The sequence below is a fragment of the Papaver somniferum genome, unplaced genomic scaffold (genome assembly GCF_003573695.1).
Source record: "Papaver somniferum cultivar HN1 unplaced genomic scaffold, ASM357369v1 unplaced-scaffold_7, whole genome shotgun sequence".
In the NCBI taxonomy this organism is placed as follows: domain Eukaryota; kingdom Viridiplantae; phylum Streptophyta; class Magnoliopsida; order Ranunculales; family Papaveraceae; genus Papaver; species Papaver somniferum.
In genome coordinates, this window is record NW_020649859.1 from 794,265 (window position 1) to 812,894 (window position 18,630).

General features: G+C 34.1%; 2 protein-coding genes across 2 annotated transcripts; both read left to right on the forward strand.

Annotated features, from left to right (window-relative positions):
* The first annotated feature begins 9,533 nt into the window (after window positions 1–9,533).
* LOC113343925 lies at window positions 9,534–11,316 on the forward strand. Its single transcript, XM_026588016.1, has 2 exons — window positions 9,534–9,872; window positions 10,474–11,316. Exons 1-2 carry the CDS (start codon window positions 9,838–9,840, stop codon window positions 11,135–11,137), a joined length of 699 nt encoding a protein of 232 aa, XP_026443801.1. The 5' UTR covers window positions 9,534–9,837; the 3' UTR covers window positions 11,138–11,316.
* Window positions 11,317–11,884: 568 nt separating this feature from the next.
* On the forward strand, window positions 11,885–15,927 carry LOC113343846. Its single transcript, XM_026587954.1, has 4 exons — window positions 11,885–12,077; window positions 14,231–15,341; window positions 15,491–15,541; window positions 15,649–15,927. Exons 2-4 carry the CDS (start codon window positions 14,651–14,653, stop codon window positions 15,768–15,770), a joined length of 864 nt encoding a protein of 287 aa, XP_026443739.1. The 5' UTR covers window positions 11,885–12,077; window positions 14,231–14,650; the 3' UTR covers window positions 15,771–15,927.
* The last annotated feature ends 2,703 nt before the right edge of the window (window positions 15,928–18,630 follow it).

The following is an 18,630-nucleotide window of genomic DNA, read 5'->3' on the forward strand; positions in this document are numbered from 1 at the left end:
CATGAAACTTTTCATTCTGTATGAACTAAACTCCAATATAATTCCAAGAGCACCAACTTAAAAGAGAGCTCAATCAAGAGATATATCAAAGAGATTTATCTCTATTTCTCAATACAATCTGCAATCGAACAAATAGGACTCTGTGAGCCTGATTGATATGAGAAATAACTTGGACAGTACCAAAGACCAATGCCCAAGTGTCAATCAAGTTATATCCAACAAACAAGGTCGAATTTATCAACTGGTTGATCTAAGCACAACCTGTGATATTTCAATTATATAAAAATATAACGCGGAAAAGAAATAACACAGACACCAGAAATTTTATTAACGAGAATACCGCAAATGCATAAAAACCCCAGGACGTAGTCTAGATTGACCATCACATTGTATTAAGCCGCTACAGACACTAGCCTACTACAAGATAACTTCAGACTGGAATGCATTTGATCCCTAACCAAGTCTCACACCGGTTAAGGTATAAGCGCATTCCTTACGCCTCTAGAACCACGCCGGATTATGCGCACTTGATTCCCTTAGCTGATCTCACCCACAACTAAGAGTTGCTACGACCCAAAGTCGAAGACTTATAAACAAATCTGTCTCCCACAATTATGTTTATTCTTTATTCGACTTTTGTTCCGTCTTTTGATAAATCAAGGTGAATAGGAACCAATTGATAATCCAGTCTTATACTCCCGAAGAACAACCTAGAAATATCAATCACCTCACAATAACCCAACTTATTAACAGAAAAAGTTATTGCGGAATCACAAGAGCTTGATACAAAGACCTGTTGTGATTACTTTTTATATCTTACCTATCGGAGATAAATCTCGAGCAAATGTTAGAGAAGATAGTACTCAACACCATTAAAAAAGTAAGATCTAAATACGCAACTACAGAGAAAATAGTTGGATATGGCTTCACGAATCCAAAATGAAGTCTTCAAGTCGTTAACCTAATATGGTTTTGGAAAAACCTAGGTTAAAAGAGAGTCGACTCTAGTTTGCAATTAGGACACAGGAAAGCGTCGGGATTAGGTTTTCCAGTTGTTAGAGTTCTCCCTTATATAGTCTTTCAAATCAGGGTTTTCTTACAATCAAACCTAAGATAGCTTAGTAACAAAGCATTCAATATTCACCGTTAGATGAACTCCTGATAAAGATTCAAGCTAAGTCTGCTTAAAAATAAAGCAATCAATCTCTACCGTTAGATGGTTTTATCTTGTTACCCACAAATGAAATATAGATTCATTTAGATATGGATAACCATACCTAAACGTGTATATTGAGTTGGCTCAATAGCAGTTAGCCGAACACTACAAGAAAATCTGCCTATTTCTACACCATATATTGCCACACCTTCAATATAGTTGTTGCAAAAGCAAATTTCTAGTCGCAGTACTTTTCAGGTGCAGCTAAAAGCTATAATTTACTGTTGCAAAATAAAACTTTTGCCACACAACTGTAGCAAAAATATGAAAAAGAGTGTGGCAAAAAAGTATAATCTCTTGCTGCAGCAATAAAGATTGGGTGCAGCAATAGACTTCTTGCTACATAGGTTATCGCGACACTAATATGGGTTTATGCCATAACCATTGGGTGCTACAATAGGTTAAGTTTCTTGTGGTGGAAGTTAGCCATATGAAAATTTTGTCTTAACCACATTCATCTAACACTTCTAGATCAAATATGATGATCAATCAATCATGAAAGATAATCAAATGAATCTAATTGTGTTTCTAATAGAGTTGTTCAATTGTTCACTATCTCATAGAAATATATATATATGAACAAATTGAAACAAAATCGAATATATTCGTAATTGTACAAGGCTTCTCTTAAATATAGCCCATGGCTTTATTAACTATAACCCACATAAAATAAGTCATTAATTTAACCAAACGGATTCTTATGATTTATAACATAACCCATAAAATTATACACAATTTTTATATATAACCCACAATAAATTATTAAATCCCTAAATCAAAATAATAAATAAAGTTAACCATATTTAATAATTAAATTTATGTAAGATCTATGGCATAATTGATGATTTTTAAGAATATAGTTTAATACAATCGTGATGGAGAAAAAAGAACATCTTAGAATTTTTCTACAAAATAATAATGCTTATGGAATTTCAGAAAATTGATTATAAGAAAAAAGAGTAATTGATTTGATTTCGATTTTAGATTAATATTGTTGTAGAGAATTCTTAAGGGAATATTTAAAATATATAACCTCTATTGGTATTACTGTAATCATGATTTAGGTAAACAACTTCATTGTAGAGAAAAGGTAAAAATTTGGGTTTAGTTTGTTTTGAGAAAAATAAATATTGGCGTTTATAATAGGGAAAATTTATAAGAATAATGAGAGACCAATTAGAATTAGATTGAACTATAATTTAATTTGGATCTAAAAAAAGGTTAGGGTTTATATTTTGATTTTGGGGAAGAAGTGGGATTATTGTTTAAAAAATTAAGACTTGTTTGGTAATTTTGATTTTTCGTTTTAACTTAAACTTTTTGGGATATAGTTAATAAAAGCATGGGTTATGTTTAAGAGAATCCTTGTACAAAGTACTTATACAAGAATCAATTCATGAACATTAAGCCACGGTTTCCAAGGATTGCATTCCTTATCATAAATGTTTTAGTTCATGAGCATGAGAATCATACTTAAGTGATTTTAGGGCTTAACCACTGTGTTCGTAAACCAAGTATGAAAAAAAAAAAAACTCTGGACCTTGGTCTTGTCCAGCCGTTTGCAAACCAGGTATGCAAACAACTGTCCCGGACCTAACTCAGGTGAAACTGTTCGCATAATAGGTACGCAAACAAGGTTCCCAGACCTGAATTATAACAGTACAGTTCACATACTAGGTATGCATACCGTGTTGTATCCAGACATGGTTAATTGTTCTAAACTCCCATTTAAAATATTTAAACATCCTTAGAAGACGACAATGGCTGTCTCACACAAACCATTAGCTTCAAGTAATTTTCAAGTGATCGAATGATCAATACGAAACTTTCCAACTCGACATCAAATGATTGTCTTACACAAATCATGTAAGATGTTTCAAGGAAATTTTCACATGATCATATTTTGACTTAATATTTAGTTTCCAACAAATAATTTGTATCCAACTAAACTCGTCAAGAATAATGATGAACATAATTAAAGCAAAAAGCTTCCAACACATATTTCGAGAAATAGATAAGTGAGATAAACTCATCTCGAAATGTCAAATGTGTATAATGTAAAAGTCTATATAAGTATACGACTTAGTCTATATGAACGCCGTGAAGTTTAAATCTCAACTACACATTCCATCCTAATCCGAGACATAACTATAAATAGACCATAAATCAAGTACATATTTTTGATCAACTAAACTTGACAAACAAGCTTGAGATAGAAACGCTTGCGAGTTCGACCGAGCAGTGCTCTAACAGTTTACCCTTGGGGATTTTTTTTTATCATTGATCGTCAATATAAGAGGGAAAATGAACTTCTTAACCCTATAACAAATTGGAGGTTAAGAGGGGGCGATGTTTGTACCATGATAAAATTGCCACATATTGGACCAGAATGATGTTTGCACAACAATTCAGATGTCATTCAAGTATGTTATCCATCTAACCAACACATTCCACCAGTCTGCCCAGCCTGCCATGAAGTCAAATGTCGGTCAATGGTCAAAGTCAACTGTCGGTCAACAATTAAAGTCAAGTCAAGACCCATTTCTCCCGACTGGTCTGCCGGTACACTTTGTCTAGCCTACTTCACCGGTCCAGTTCATCTGACTTGACTCGCCTAACTCGGTTTGTAGACTCGAATCTCCTGCTTCGGTCTAATTATGCTCCCAGTCAATATTTCGTCAATGCTGTTAGCTAGTCTACTATCCAGTTTTCCAAGCATGATGCCAGCCATATTCGCAGCTCTTTAGCCATGTTGCCAACTAGTACACTATGCCTGCCGACCAGTCAAGCCAGTCTACCAGAAAATCCTACCAGTCAAAGCTCGAAGGCCACAGTCTACATGCGGTCAACAACAAAAAGTTAAGGCCCACCCAATGTAGTTAATATCAGATTTCGGTTCATCTCGGTCGGGACCGATACACTGATACAATTTTGTATCGGGGAGATTTCGGTTCTAAATATCGCTATAATCACGGTTTCAATTTTTATACCAAAAATATTTTTCATACCAAAAATATATTTCAAACATTTTAAAAGAGGTCAGTTTGCTTTAATTTGTATTCTGTTTGTGGGAGATGCTAATCCGCGCGAAGTCTCCCCCCTCTTCTCCTCTCGCTCTGACATGGCTTGAAGATATAATTACGTGAATGACTCTTCCTCTCTCTACGATTTCTCTCCTTTTCTACTAATCTTCCCCTTCTCCATCTCTTATTCAACCGAATCTGTGCTTCTTGATTGTTCCTTTCATGATAGTTCCGAGCTTGTGATTTCTATAACTCAGGCAAGACCAGACCAAAATTGATTATAAAATCAACACTTCTTCTCTTTATTATTTGTTGTAACATGTATACTAAAAAAAACCCTACGTCATAAAATTTTACGGTGCAAATGTTTGGTCTGATTTTTTTCACTCCATGCTTCATGAAAGAAATGGTGTCAGCATACGCGAGGATTTATTTTGGGTTTCATGATATCTGTATCTTCTGTAAATTACATCTAAAGATTAGATCAGTTTAGTTTTCAGGTATCTTCAAATAACATGAAATTTAATAACACGCGTAAAGTGGAAGATGGGGAAGCTCAAAACAGATGAGAAGCTCAAAACCAAGTTAATTTACGCTTAATGACTGAAATCTTAACCGGAATTATCATTGATATTTTGGCCGAATTAACCGAGTCAACCGAGATGAAATCTCGTCTCGCGATATTGTGTGTTTCGTCTGGCTGCAGTTCCGAGACCGAGATTTTCGGCGATATCTCAGCCGAGACAACCGAAATTGACTACACTGGGCCCACCAGCCAAATCCGTTGGTCCATGACAGTTTGGTCCGTTTCCGCCGATTCCATGTCAGTATTCGCCAAGAAGGTTTTAGGAATTTCTGGATTGCTTGTTGACCAAGTCGCTGCAGAGAAAGATATGGAACATTACAAATGTCTTGCTGGCCAAAATACTTGCATAGAAAATTATCTCGAATTTAGGGTTTATCTCATAAATAGAAGGGGAATCTCAACCCTAAAAAAAGGAGGAGATACACGAAAATACACCAACAAATCCTAAAAGGGATCATAAAATTATCGTAACCGATAGATCAATAAAATATCTCTCCTTACAGGAATTCGTCCACATGTAGGCAAAACTTGCCGAAATACATTAGATTTGTGTCTCTCTTATTAATTCATACTTGTTTTGTGTTTTTAATCCTAACTTGCATTATCATCATCAAATCAATCCTCTTATGTGTTTGAAAGTATTTTCTGGTACAAACAATACCGACGAGTTTCAAACTCTCGGGTAACTTTATCACCGTGATATAACGGCAACGTCATTGGTGTAAGGATTGTTGTTGAGCAAAGGTTTGACGACCTAAATTCAGAGTCCTACAGAAGTAAAACAAGTAAAATATAGAAGTAAAACAAGTAAAAAATTGAAAAAACGTCACCAGGCGGATAGCTCCATAGTTTGTCGGTGTGCATAGCCCCGGGCGCCGTTTAGGTGTCACAAGAAGTGTCAGTCGGGTGTTGGGAAGGGAAGCTCCAAATATTGGTGGCTGACAAGGTGGGTGGCGCCGGTAAAACCATAATTATTGGAGTGTATGCACGTGCGAAGAGTGTGAGTGTCATAATGGTTTTCTGACTCGCACGTTATATGATGAGGTAAGATTTGTATCTTTCCACCCCCGCACCACCCAACTGGACAAAATCATTTCTGAATATGGGCAAACCACATTTTATAAAGGAAAAAGAAAAATTCCCTTATTTCTCCTTCTCCTTTCACTTTTGACCAAACTTTTTTTTTCTCTCTCTTTTCTTTTGTAACCTGTTATACAGGGGCTGAAGAAACTATTAGAGGGGCTGAACCATGATAGTAATGTCTAGTTGGTTGGTTAGGGGGTGACCTTTCATCAATTAAACCTAAGAAAGAAAAAAAGAAAACTCTTTACTTCTTATCATCAATAACAACTAAAAATCAATCATTTCAACAACAATTCAATAATCAATCATCATCAATAACAATTCAACAATAACCCAGAATCAATCATCATCATCAATAACCCCATCAATCAAACCTAAAAAAAAAAGAAGAAAAACAAACCTTATTCTCTAATTCTAATCAACGACCCTAAATCAATCTATTGAAAATGAGATTGAAGTATGTTATTTTTTCTCAATCAAACTTGAAAAAAAAAAAACGATTTCAGAACAAGTTACGGTTGGCTTTAGTGAGTTACGGTTGATTCCGAAAAACCAAATATATGAGTTACGGTTGGATTTAATGAGTTTCGGTTGGTTTAGAAAAATCAAAAACATGAGTTACGGTTGAATATAATGAGTTACAGTTGGCTTTAGTGTTTCACGGTTGGCTTGGGAGCAAAAAAAAAACAAAAGAAAAAACAACCGTAACTTTTTACGGTTTTGATAAGGGGGTTTTAAAATTATTTACTAGTGACCCTATTTTGTCTTATTATAGCAGCCCCTTAATAGAATCATCAGCCCCTATAACAGATTACTTTCTTTTACATCCACAATAATAATACAATACTCATAACATGGGAGAAATTCCAATATCAAACTGTGGCATTAGTATTTTTGTAACTATGACTAAATTCTTCTTTAAGAAAAATATAATACATTTTTACTTAGAGACATAACCAGGAGATTATGCAAGTGAAAAAGAATTCCATTCACGAAAAAAATACATTTTCAAGATGCGAAACACAATGTGTTGGTATTTTTTCGTGTTTGATGTATCTCTGAGTATTATGAATGTACCGGCTTAGTCCAATTCCTGTTCACTTCATTTTTGGTGGTTCAATCTTTTGTTCCACATTTCTATTGACGAAATCTCTTTATCGTTAAAAAAGAAACGTGGATTTTTCTTTCTCTTTTGTTGGTTTTTCTTCTTTTCTTCCCTTCGATCGGCGAAGGTTAAAATAGATTAAAAGCGTGTATGAAATTTTTTTTAGAGATAAATTCATTTAAATTAGCATCATGTTTGGTGGAATAGAATTCTTGGTAATCCAGTTCCAGGGGAATGTGACCAATTCCTTGAATCAAACAACACAAATCAATTCTATACAATCAAGAATATTAATTCTTAGGAATCCGATTCCCTCCAAAATGGATTCCAAGGCTTAAAATAAAAGTAATTGAGTAACTCAAACAAACTCTAATTTACTGGATTTGAATTTGATTCACGGAAATTCAATTCCAAAAGTTGGATAACCTCATAATTGAATTCCTAGGATTTTAATTTTTTCGATCAAACAAAGTGTATAATCCATTGTTGGGTTATAACTGGTACTTGAATATGATAAAGAATTTTTTGGATAAATTATATCCGTGTCTTCAAGTTCTGATTGGGTAGTTCTTTTTTTCCTTTAACTGTTGTTGTTCTTTTTTATCGGGGTTAAAATAGATTAAAAGAGCGTACAAAAGATAAGCAAATACATGTTCAAGAGCTACTTAAGCGCTTTATGCAAAAGAGTGAAAGCAAAACCCGAAGGACCAAAAAGAATGAAATACGTCTCAATCTTATCACGAATACTAGGTTTATGTTGTTTCAATTTGACTACTTTTTATACGTTGAATGAAGCAAAAATGTACTAATAACTCGATATTCCATATAACGTACATGTACAAAAAGTAATACAGTTATGTAAAAAATTGTCCTTTTGATCTCTATAGCCTATCCCTAGAAACATATCTTTCCAACTTGGGATAAACAAAGATACCCTTGATTTGATCTCGAAATGACTAGGCTATGATTTTGTTTACCATCATCTTTATAGGACAAATTTACATGGGATTTTCTCTTTTCACACCTAAAGATGTAAAGCAAAACTAATAGAGAACGGTCCTGTCAGTGGTTAGTAATTTGTAACTGGAAATGTGTACACTAAAATGAAATAATACACGATGCTGCACTCAAGGAAATCACCCATCATCTGTTATTTTTTACACTGATTAATAACATTCACCCAATCGAATAAGCCATCTCGAAGATACAGTACATTGGCAGTAAATTTACATCATGTCATGAGAGCAAGAAAAGCACGCACAACCGATAATTTATACTGCACCATTTTTTTATTTGTGCATGTCATCCCTGCACAGACGGCATGCTAATCTTCTAACTGCATTGTTAGTACTCTATCGAAACTGGTTATCAGTACAAGGTCACTGGCATCACCCATTGACTTTATCATTGATATCACCAACCAGCTACTTAACTTTCATCACAAGGAAGAACCATTCCACGAAACCTTAACAAGTACAAGTATAGGGAAAGGTACCTAATTACCGCATGCATTAACGGAATATCGGTTTTTAAAAATGATTTTTATCGATTAGTAGGTTTCTTCGATCGCTTAAAAGGTTTCCGAACATTATCAAATCATTACAAATCTACGGATCTACATATTTTGAGGAGCGGGTGATCGAAAAGATAGTACTTAAATATTGAATTAAACTCTTAAAAAAGGTTAATCAAGCATGACTAAAAAAATACAAAGCTCTCGAGTGTGTATTATGCATGGTTTGCATCATCTTCTAACAACACGAATCCCAAATTCCAGGATCTTGATATAATGAACATGGGGTAAGACACAAGGAAACCTAATACTAGCATTGAAAGTCTTTCCATTTCATAATTCATACAAAAATATGATCATAATTCATATAACAAGTGATGTTTATTTAATCGAGTAAATATAACTAAGAGCACCTTTTTGAGTATTAACTTAAGAAAATTATTTGAGTTGTGTGCATTATTATCGCAATAATTAAAAAGAAAGTTTAGTTTAGGTGGTATCACCTCTTTTAAGGGCAGACAGATCGACTTGTATGCTTTCACTGTGATACGAATTATGCTGCACCTGCATAATATGAATTATGCAATGCATGCATAGGGACATTTGTCTTGCGAGAATTCTTACCGGATGGTCTTAAATCTATGCCGCACCTGCATAATATGATTTTAGTTATAATTTTCCATGATTTGTTTAAAATTATTCATTCCCATGATTTTGTAATAACATAATTCACCAAAACGTATTTTTCACTTTTACTGGAAACCACCAATGAGAAAATGAGTAATGGGAACTTTAGTTCTAACCAGTGCACAAAATTGCCTATAATAAATGGATTCAGCATAATAAAAATAAAATAAAGAGAACCAAGTAAAACACCAAACTTTTACTTTTAAGTATTTTGAAATTTTAAATTCAATTCCCTCAAAAACCTATCTCTTTCTTTCTATGTCACTCTCTCTCATTGTGTATTGGTTTCAAAGAAAAGCAATCCACCCTGCCAAAGCCAAAGCAAAAGAAATGTCTGTAATAAAGAAATCCAATCCATATATACAAACAGAGAAAATAAAAAAGAAAAGCAAAGTAGAATAGGAATGACACCTTAATGTTCATCACTAGTACTACTACTCAATAATACCTTGAAAAATCTTCTCTTTCTCTCTTTAACTAGATCGATCAATCTCACTTTAGCAACTAGTAGCTTTGCTTTCTTCATAATTCAGATGATACCTTCATCAGTAGATTTCAGTACTACCCATATTCTCATTGATCTTCAACTGAATTGCCATACTTCATCAGTTTTTCTGCTTGTTCATGCAAGACCCACACAGAAAATCCATCAATAAAAGGTATGTTAATTATCTATCTTCATTTATCTGTCATTCATCACTCTAACCAGCTTCAAAATCTTGTCAATGGTGATGTCAATGTCTATTATGGTTCGTCTTCATTTCCTCTAATTTTCTTTTTGATAGACTATAATTTCCTCTAATTACTTTTTGATTTCTGTATAGTAATAGAATCACAATTCAAATCTCTGAAAACAGTAAAAGAAAGACATTATTTAGTTTGGATCTATGAAAATTTGCTTCTAATCATAAGAAAGATTCGTGAGCAATGGAAAATTTAAAACTTTGAATTCCATGGCTTACCTAACAGCTAACAGTCTTAAATGTCATATTCAAATCAGTAGTCAGTACTAGAGAATAAGTCATTTTAACCGTACTTCACTAAAATACTGCTGAGCCTTAACAAAATCTAGCACATTATATGTACACTATGAAAAACATACAAGTACAACCATATGAGCCAATTTCAGTGTATTATAATGATAAAATTATTGCGTGATGATACTGGTGAGCTGACTTTGAAATTGATCGGAACCAAATTTGTGTGTATATATATCATGACTGAACTCAATTTCAATTTTTTTGGATGATAATTTTATAGGAGACCCTGGTACCAAAGAGCAATGGAAGTGGCAAATATATGGAAACCCATACCAACACCATCAAAGCCAATGACAGAGGTTGCAGCAACAATATCAAACAACAACTTATGGAAACCCATATCTTCTTTATCATCAACAACAACAACATCAAAATCAGAATTTCACGACAATAATTCAGCAAACAGACCAAAATTAAGAAAATCTTCATCTCTACGTGTGGCTGCTTCATTTACCAGGGTATGTCTTTGTGCGCCAATTTCTTCATACAATGAGGTTTCATTATTTAGGCAAGTAGATATTATTCCACCAAGGAGGAGTAATAGTTATCCAAGGGCAGCCAAGAGTAATTTGGAAGTGGTGCCCCAAGTAAAATTTCCTAATCATCATATGAGCAGAAGCAGTAGTGTCAATAGTAATAGGCTACCCCCTAGTAATAATAGTGTTCATGAAGTCAGAAAGGTGTTCAGGGGGAAATCATTAACTGATGATGTTTTGATGCGAAGATTTGTTGTTGAAGAATCAATGATGCATTCGAAGAAAAGAAATCAAATGGAAGTTATTAGGAGAAGAAGTTGTTTGAGAAGAAAGAAACTTGGGCCTAGTCCCCTTAGTAAAATGGTGATTGCTGAAGATCACCATGACGATGAGGAGGAAGCATTTTGATATTCATAAAAACAAAATATGTTATTTATTTTTTTGGAGTTTTGTGATTGGTGTTAGTACATTCTTTTGGGTATTTTCATGTCCAGTTCTCAATGTGAAGCTAGTTAATTACTTTTGTAATTGCTTCAATTTATTTCTTACCACAATACCGTTTAATTAGATTTTGGATTATAAACAGATATATGTCTGATTTTCAACCAGATAGATAATTATAGGTCTGTTTTTTTTTCAAATTTGCAAATCTAGGCCTCCATCTATGTTTCCATCCAAATCCGTTATTTTTGTCAATTTTTCGATCAACATGGTCAATTTCTCATCAGATGAGATGAGTTAATGACGCGCAATTACCCGTTTGACCTCTATACACGTGTAAGTTATTAGGTGTATAAAGTAGCCACGTGTAAGGATACTGTCCCTATATGAGGATCTAGCAGAACTCTATGAGATCCAACGTCTGAAACGTTTCAGTCCAACTTCATTATAATCGAAGACACGTGGTGATCATCTGAGAGTGAAGGAAAAAATGGAAGGCTATGATTATTTCACTTCGTAATTAACGACACCGTCATGAGATCTGAGTCGTTCATCTCAATTTTATTGGATCTCGATGTATTCGGTCGGCTGAGAAGAGATATACATGCGGGAAAAGGAGAGAGTAGAGAAAATATCTTTCAGTTTCTCCATTTTCCCTTCTTCTCTCCATTTTCCCTTCTTCTCTCCATTTTTTCCCTCTGCAATTTTCTTCTTTTCTTTCTTCTGTGCTATATATTTTCACTTTAGTCGTCTGAAACATCACTGATTTCTGTTACTGAGTAAAAAATAAGATGAGTATACCTAATAGATCAAAGAAACTACTAAGTAAGATAGATTCAGAGGCTAAAGCGAAGATGGATAAAAGAAAGAAAACAAAGAAACGACGAAGTAGAACACGAACTGAAAGGTAACAACGAGGCCCTTATTGTATTTGATTCAATTTATGGTTAGAATAGATTTCAATTTCTAGGGTTTATGGGTATTTTCGATTTCTAGAGTTCATGGGTATTTTCGATTTCTTGGGTTTATGGATATTTTCGATTTCTTTGGTTTATGGGTTTTTGTTTTGATTCAATTAGGTTTGAAGCTATTGAGATTTTCACTTTATTTTCTGTTTTTTCTTTTCTCTTTTTCTGTTGATTAGTATTTATTGATGTTAATTATATTGAGCCTGAGTCGACTGGTATTGACGATTGATGAGATTGTTTCCTATGTTGATTTGATTTCTTCAAGTTTTTTGTAACTAAGTTATTTTGAGGATTCATTCTAGATGCCTTGGTCAGGGTTATTAATCTTTGTCAGCTGCTTACTCTATAGTCTAAAAATTTGAACTGTTAACCACCCTCTCAGACATGCTATATGTTCAGAACCCACGACCTCCAATGGTTTCCAGCACTGATGTTAAAAATTCCTGTGACTGATAAACTAGATAGTAGCTTGTACTTTTTTGAGGATTTAAGCATGTTGAAGTAAATGTCAAATTGATTAGGTTATGGAAGTTGGTATAATGTGATTTTGGTAAAGTTAATTCATGGATTGGATTGATTTATATGCTAGATCTAGGATTTTTGTTCAGAACTTTGGGAACTTTAGTATGAAGGTTATCAAATTTAAATCAGTAGAATCATGCATAGCTTTTAAGTATTCACTGCTTAGGTCAGATCTGCTTCAACATTGAATTCATTATAGTGAGATTTTAGTAGGATTTTTTCATGCTGTTCTCAGGAATCGGAGATTGAATTTCACTTTTGCATATGTTATTTTCTGTCATACGTTTTTTTTTTGGCCAAATAAATATTCATTGATGTGATCTTTGTGATCTTAATTCGGTTTATACTCCATTGTCATATTGATCCGTCCCTATAACTTTGTTCCCTCATAATAGTTTTGTGGACTCAGACTTCTATGACAGAAGTCACAGAACCTAATGTTAGACTTCCTCAAGAATGCGCTGAACTGCTAGTATTTCTCAAGAATGCGTTGAACTGCATTAAGGGTCTTATGGACTAGTTTTGGGCCTTAGTGGTATTTGTACTGAATTTCTGCTTCTGGAATGTAGTATCTAATGTTTATGTCTTGTGACTATAATTGAATTTAGAACTGATAGTTACTTGTCTTGGTGATAATCACTGGTGAAAGCCTGAAAGGTGCTTAAATATCTGGGAACCCTTTGTAACTCGAGGCATGTATCCACTTTTAATCATTAGATATACTCTCACTTACTTTTCTTGTTGGTAACCTCTACAATTTGGTATGTAGATATACCCACTTTTAATCATTAGTTCTGTGTGGTATTGTGGAAAGGCTTTTCTGGTGGAAGAGCTAAAAATTTTACTAGGAAATATCCACGTGGTTATTGATAAGAAAGATTAGTATCCAGATTTCCCTGTTCTTCTCTTTGATTTGATATTTGATTAGGTTTGAGCTTTATTAGGGTTGATATTTGATTTGATTAGTTTTATTTGAATGCATTAATCGTAATCTAGTAACATATGATGATCAATTTGTGGTGAGATTAGGTTTCAACGTGTGGAAATTGTATTCATAGACTCAGAGAAATATGAGGTAATTTAAATTGATAAGATGAATTGGAAGAATGAGTTTAGGCACAGTACATAACTGTGTTTGTTTAACTGTGTTTAGAAATAGTACATAACTGTGTTTGTTTATCTGGAATCAGTTGGATTTTTTTGGCTTGTTTTGCATGAATTTTAGTCAGTCAACAACATCTTAGTTTGAGGTACCTGAGTTATCCCTAGCTATTTACTGCTGATTATTTGTAGTATATTCAAACATGGAGGTCACTAATATTAATATTTTGTTGTTGATTTTTAGGGTAGTTTGAGTTTGACCTCAATCTATTGATTTTTGTTTATTTGTGAATCAATTTTCACTTTGTTTATCACTCTGTTTTTAGTTATGCTGAGGATAGTTAATATGCTTATGTCTCTGTTTGGACAACTCAAATGTGATGCTGATGGAATTGATAACAAAGTACTATGCTCATGTATTGTTTTTAGTGTCTATTTGCTTTTCTAATTTGATTTATGTCTCTTGTAGAAATGATGTTGAAGATGACAGGATTCCCTTCAGAAGTTTTAAGGTAAATGTGATGGGAACTTGTCAGAGTTTTGAGTTCAGGGACTGTGCTAGAGAAGATATGGGTCTTGATAGGTTAACTGACATGATCAGGACAAACTTGAGACTGAAGGGTGATGAAATCATAGACATATTATGGTCAGAGGATGCTTGTACTCCAATGTCTTTGTCTGAGGAAAAAAAATTCAAGTGTATTTGGGATAGATTAGAATTTGATGAGAATGGTTGGAGTCAGGTTTATATGCAAGTGCTGGAGAGTAGTAAGGATGGTGATGAACCCTGTGAGACAGTTCCTCCACACAAGTACATGACACCAATTAAGAAGACACACCCAAAGAAGCCAATATCCAAAAAAAAATACACCAAAGAAAGCAGCAATATATGAACAAATTAACTCAAGAAGAAACTCAAGCAGTATCAAATGGAAATACACCTAGTAGTTCAAGAAGAAGTCCTAGGTTAGCAGTATTGTTTAAGAAACAAATTGCAGGAAAAAGTAAGGGCAGTAAGAAGAAGTTGTTTGTTGACATATCAGATAATGAAGAAGAAGTGTTTGAACAAACTCAACAAACACAATCAACTGTAAATAATGAAATACCTATTCCATATGTATATATTCCTCAGTTCTGTGAAGAAGCTCAACCAACTCAGGCTAGTGTGGCTGAAAACATGCTTGAACAAGAAGCATATTTTCAAGGTGCAACACAAGCAAGTGTGGATAATGAAGAAAAAAAGTTTAATCATGATTTCTGGGTTGAAGCTACAACCCAAGCAAGTGTTGTTGAAGATATTTACAAGTTGAGTCTAGAATATCAGAAGAGTGATGAGTTTGTAGTTCAACTTCCAAATATTGAAGAAGGTGAGTGCCATCCTGATGAGGATATTAACAATGTCCCTGGATATGAACAAAAGTTTAAAGATGACATGGAGTACAAGAAGTTTTTGAAGAAGGTTGAGAATGGGTGTTTATCGGACAAGGGAAGTGACAGTGAGAGTGAAAGTGATAATGATGTTGATAGTGTTGATGGGGATCCAGAATTTGGTGAAGTTGAGGTGGAGAATGACAAACAAGGTAATGTTTTGTGTTTATATTTGTTGTTTGTTATGTTTGTTGTTTATTAAAATTGGATTTGATGCTTAGTACTTACAAAGAATGTAATTACATTTGTTGTTTGTTACTAAATTTGTCTTTATGTTTTTGTTTTCTTTGTTTAATTGCAGAGGACCATTATGGGGACTTACTGGATTCTGAATCTGAAAAGGAACCTACTGGTAATGTTTTTTGTTTACATATGTAGTGTGTATGTTTACATAATTTTCATTGTTTACATTTGTTGTACATTTGTTGTGTATTTATGTGTTTTGTTTTTCTTAATCAGATGAAGATGAACATGTTGGGGTGGGGCAGACTTCAGTTGAGCCCGAGTGCAGTGGGGTTACTCATGATAATTCAGAGTTTGAGAAGGAATATGCAGATCACTTCAAGGAAGAAGATGTTTAGGAAATGTTCCCAGTTGAAGATGAAGAGTCATTGGATCCAAATGACCTCATAGTTGGAAGTAAGTTCATGAGTAAATATTCTTTCTACAAGCATGTGAATAATTACTGTTGTTAGAGCATAGCTCGGTTGAACCCACCAAGCGTTGTTATGATCCTAGTACCTAGTCAACCGAATTTTGGAAAGTTAGTGTAACTATGCACAGTACTCACATGGAAGGTACAACCGAAACTTGTATTGGTAGAACCGATAAACCCATGATTGTGATTGAATGTTATTTGATCAATCACATAGTTCTTGAAAGTCAGATGAACCAATTCTAAACTTGTTTGGAAGTGTGCAAAATCGGTTTCAAGGTTGTAAGTGTGAAAGAGAACTTACAAAGTAAGGATGTCGACGTACTTTGAACACGTGCTATGAATGTTTATTATTTAATTGTTCAAAGTTATTCTTTAATAGATAAGGGAAGAGAATCCCAGTAAGTTAAGAATCTTTTAATTAAGGTATTTAACTTCATATTGTAGGGAAATAAGAATTAGTAATGTGCATTTACTAATTAGAGATTTTCCAAGAGATTTCAATCATTATTTTTGGACAGAGCATTTCTAGGAATTATGAAAACCGAATTTGTGCTTTAATGAATATCTTGAGAATATTTTCGGTTTTGGAAATTTCTTAGTGTCCAAACTTCCTTGTCTATAAATACTTGAAGTTTTCCTTCCTAGCAAACTAATCCTTCGTAACAACAAGCTTCCTCTTTGTTGTGTTGTTACTGGTGTAGCCGCCTATTCAGAGAGGAGAGTAACCTAATTAGGCGAAATCTCTTACGGCCGCTCAGTTTAAAGTCTTCTTTGGGATTGAGAATCTCTATCGTGTAGCGTTGGTGGGAAACTAGATAATTGCGGTTTATCTTTTGTTTTCATTGATTTGATTGACTAATCACTACACCATTTTTTCCGATTCGAAACGGTTATTGAGCGTTACAAATCGGGGTTGTAACAGCTCTGGACCGTTACGAAAAGGGGTGCTACAATTTTTTTGTAACGGCCCAGCAGCCGTTACGATTTTTTTCTAACAGCTCTTGTAACAGCGAAGAGCCGTTACTACGTGGCACTGTCGTAACATGCGAGAGCCGTTACGAATTTATTTAGTAACAGAACGTTGTAACAAGCTGAGGCCGTTACGAATTTTTTGCAGCAATAAAAAAATTACTGCCGGTCAACCTTGACCTGGTCAAAATCAGTCAGCAATGACCAATTTTGACCAGGTCAAGGTTGACCGGCAGCTCATTCTCGGCCGGAATACGCCGGAATTCAAAATAACCACCTGCATACACCTTTATTTTATCCTTTACAATTAACAATATTTTTCAATCAATTCATATTATACCTAATCAATTCATATCTACACATTCATATAAAAAAAACACAAATTTTTCTAAGTATCAATTTTTTTTTGTGAAGTATCAAATTCGGAGGGAATACATAGACAGAAATTTACTAAGTTTCAAAGTTCAGTTCATAGAAACTTAAAAAACTTTCTAAGTTCCTAACTTATATTTAAGTTTTCCCATGTCACAGGCTAACAGAAACACAAACACGACTCATATAAAATCCTTCTCATGCCGCAGACTGCTGTATCTGAAGCAGGATAGACAAAGATGATGGAATCCAACGGGACAACAACTATGTATCTTCAATCCAATGACCATTGCTCTTATAGGATTTCTCTACCAAGAAAGAAGCAACTACGCAGTACTTCACCTGCAGACACAAAACACTGTTAACAACGGTTTAACAGCGGCAATACCCTGCATACACCTTTCAATACATTCATAACCACACTCAACAACAATTTCTTCAATCTAAGCAAAAGAACATTCATTCAATTCATCTCAGGTTTATATAACAAAAGAACTGAAATTTCTCTAAGTACCAAACTTTTTTTTTTTTGTTAAGTACCGAATTTCTAAAGGAATACATGGAAGGTTCCAAATTTCTAAGGGAACACATACAAACTTACTAACTTCCTACAAAACTTGAGTACATGGAACTTACAAATCTTGAAGCTCCTTTGTTCTCCACCCTTTCTGATGAAATAGAGCATCATTCATAACCGCAACTAGTTCATTATATCCTTTGCAGGCTTGCTTTATTGAAAGCTTGGGCATCAGAAAACTCGATGTAGGCAATCCTGCAAAATACAACAGGCAACATTATTACGACAAGTAAACTGGAAGAAATAATACTCAAAATACGCAGCAAGTAAATGCAAACAAGCAATAAAAAACAACTCAAAATACGCAGCAAGTAAATCCTCCTCAGACAACCAATCAGAAGTGATTACACTGGTAAGATAATGTTGATTAACTTCTTTTGCTATCAAGCAGATGTTGAATGAGAGGTCAGACAAATCCATGGAGAAAAGTAACTGTGAAACCATATTAGCATTTGTGAATACCTCTAAGAAGATTGGAGTTAGAAATCTTGATAAGAATCGGCAAACGTTGATTTTCCTTTCCCCTCGTCCAACTTCTCTTCTACCTGTATAATGATAAAAGGAAACTCATACAGATGAGGATCAAAAGTGGAAGTGACAGTATATGTGTGGAGTAAGTATAAATTAAGCATTAACAGACTTTGCCTAATTAATACGCATCTAAACAAAAGTTGCAGAGTTTCTTTGTAAGCAAACTTAAGCAATTTGTACAACTTCCACAAATACAAGAATGCAATCAGAAGTTTAAGAAACAGAAACATACTTTTTTTATTTCCTTTTTCTGATTTTCCTTTTCTGATCTCCAAGCAATGTAAAGCAGACGTAACCCGAAAAAAGCATAAATACTGGATATATAACAGCATAA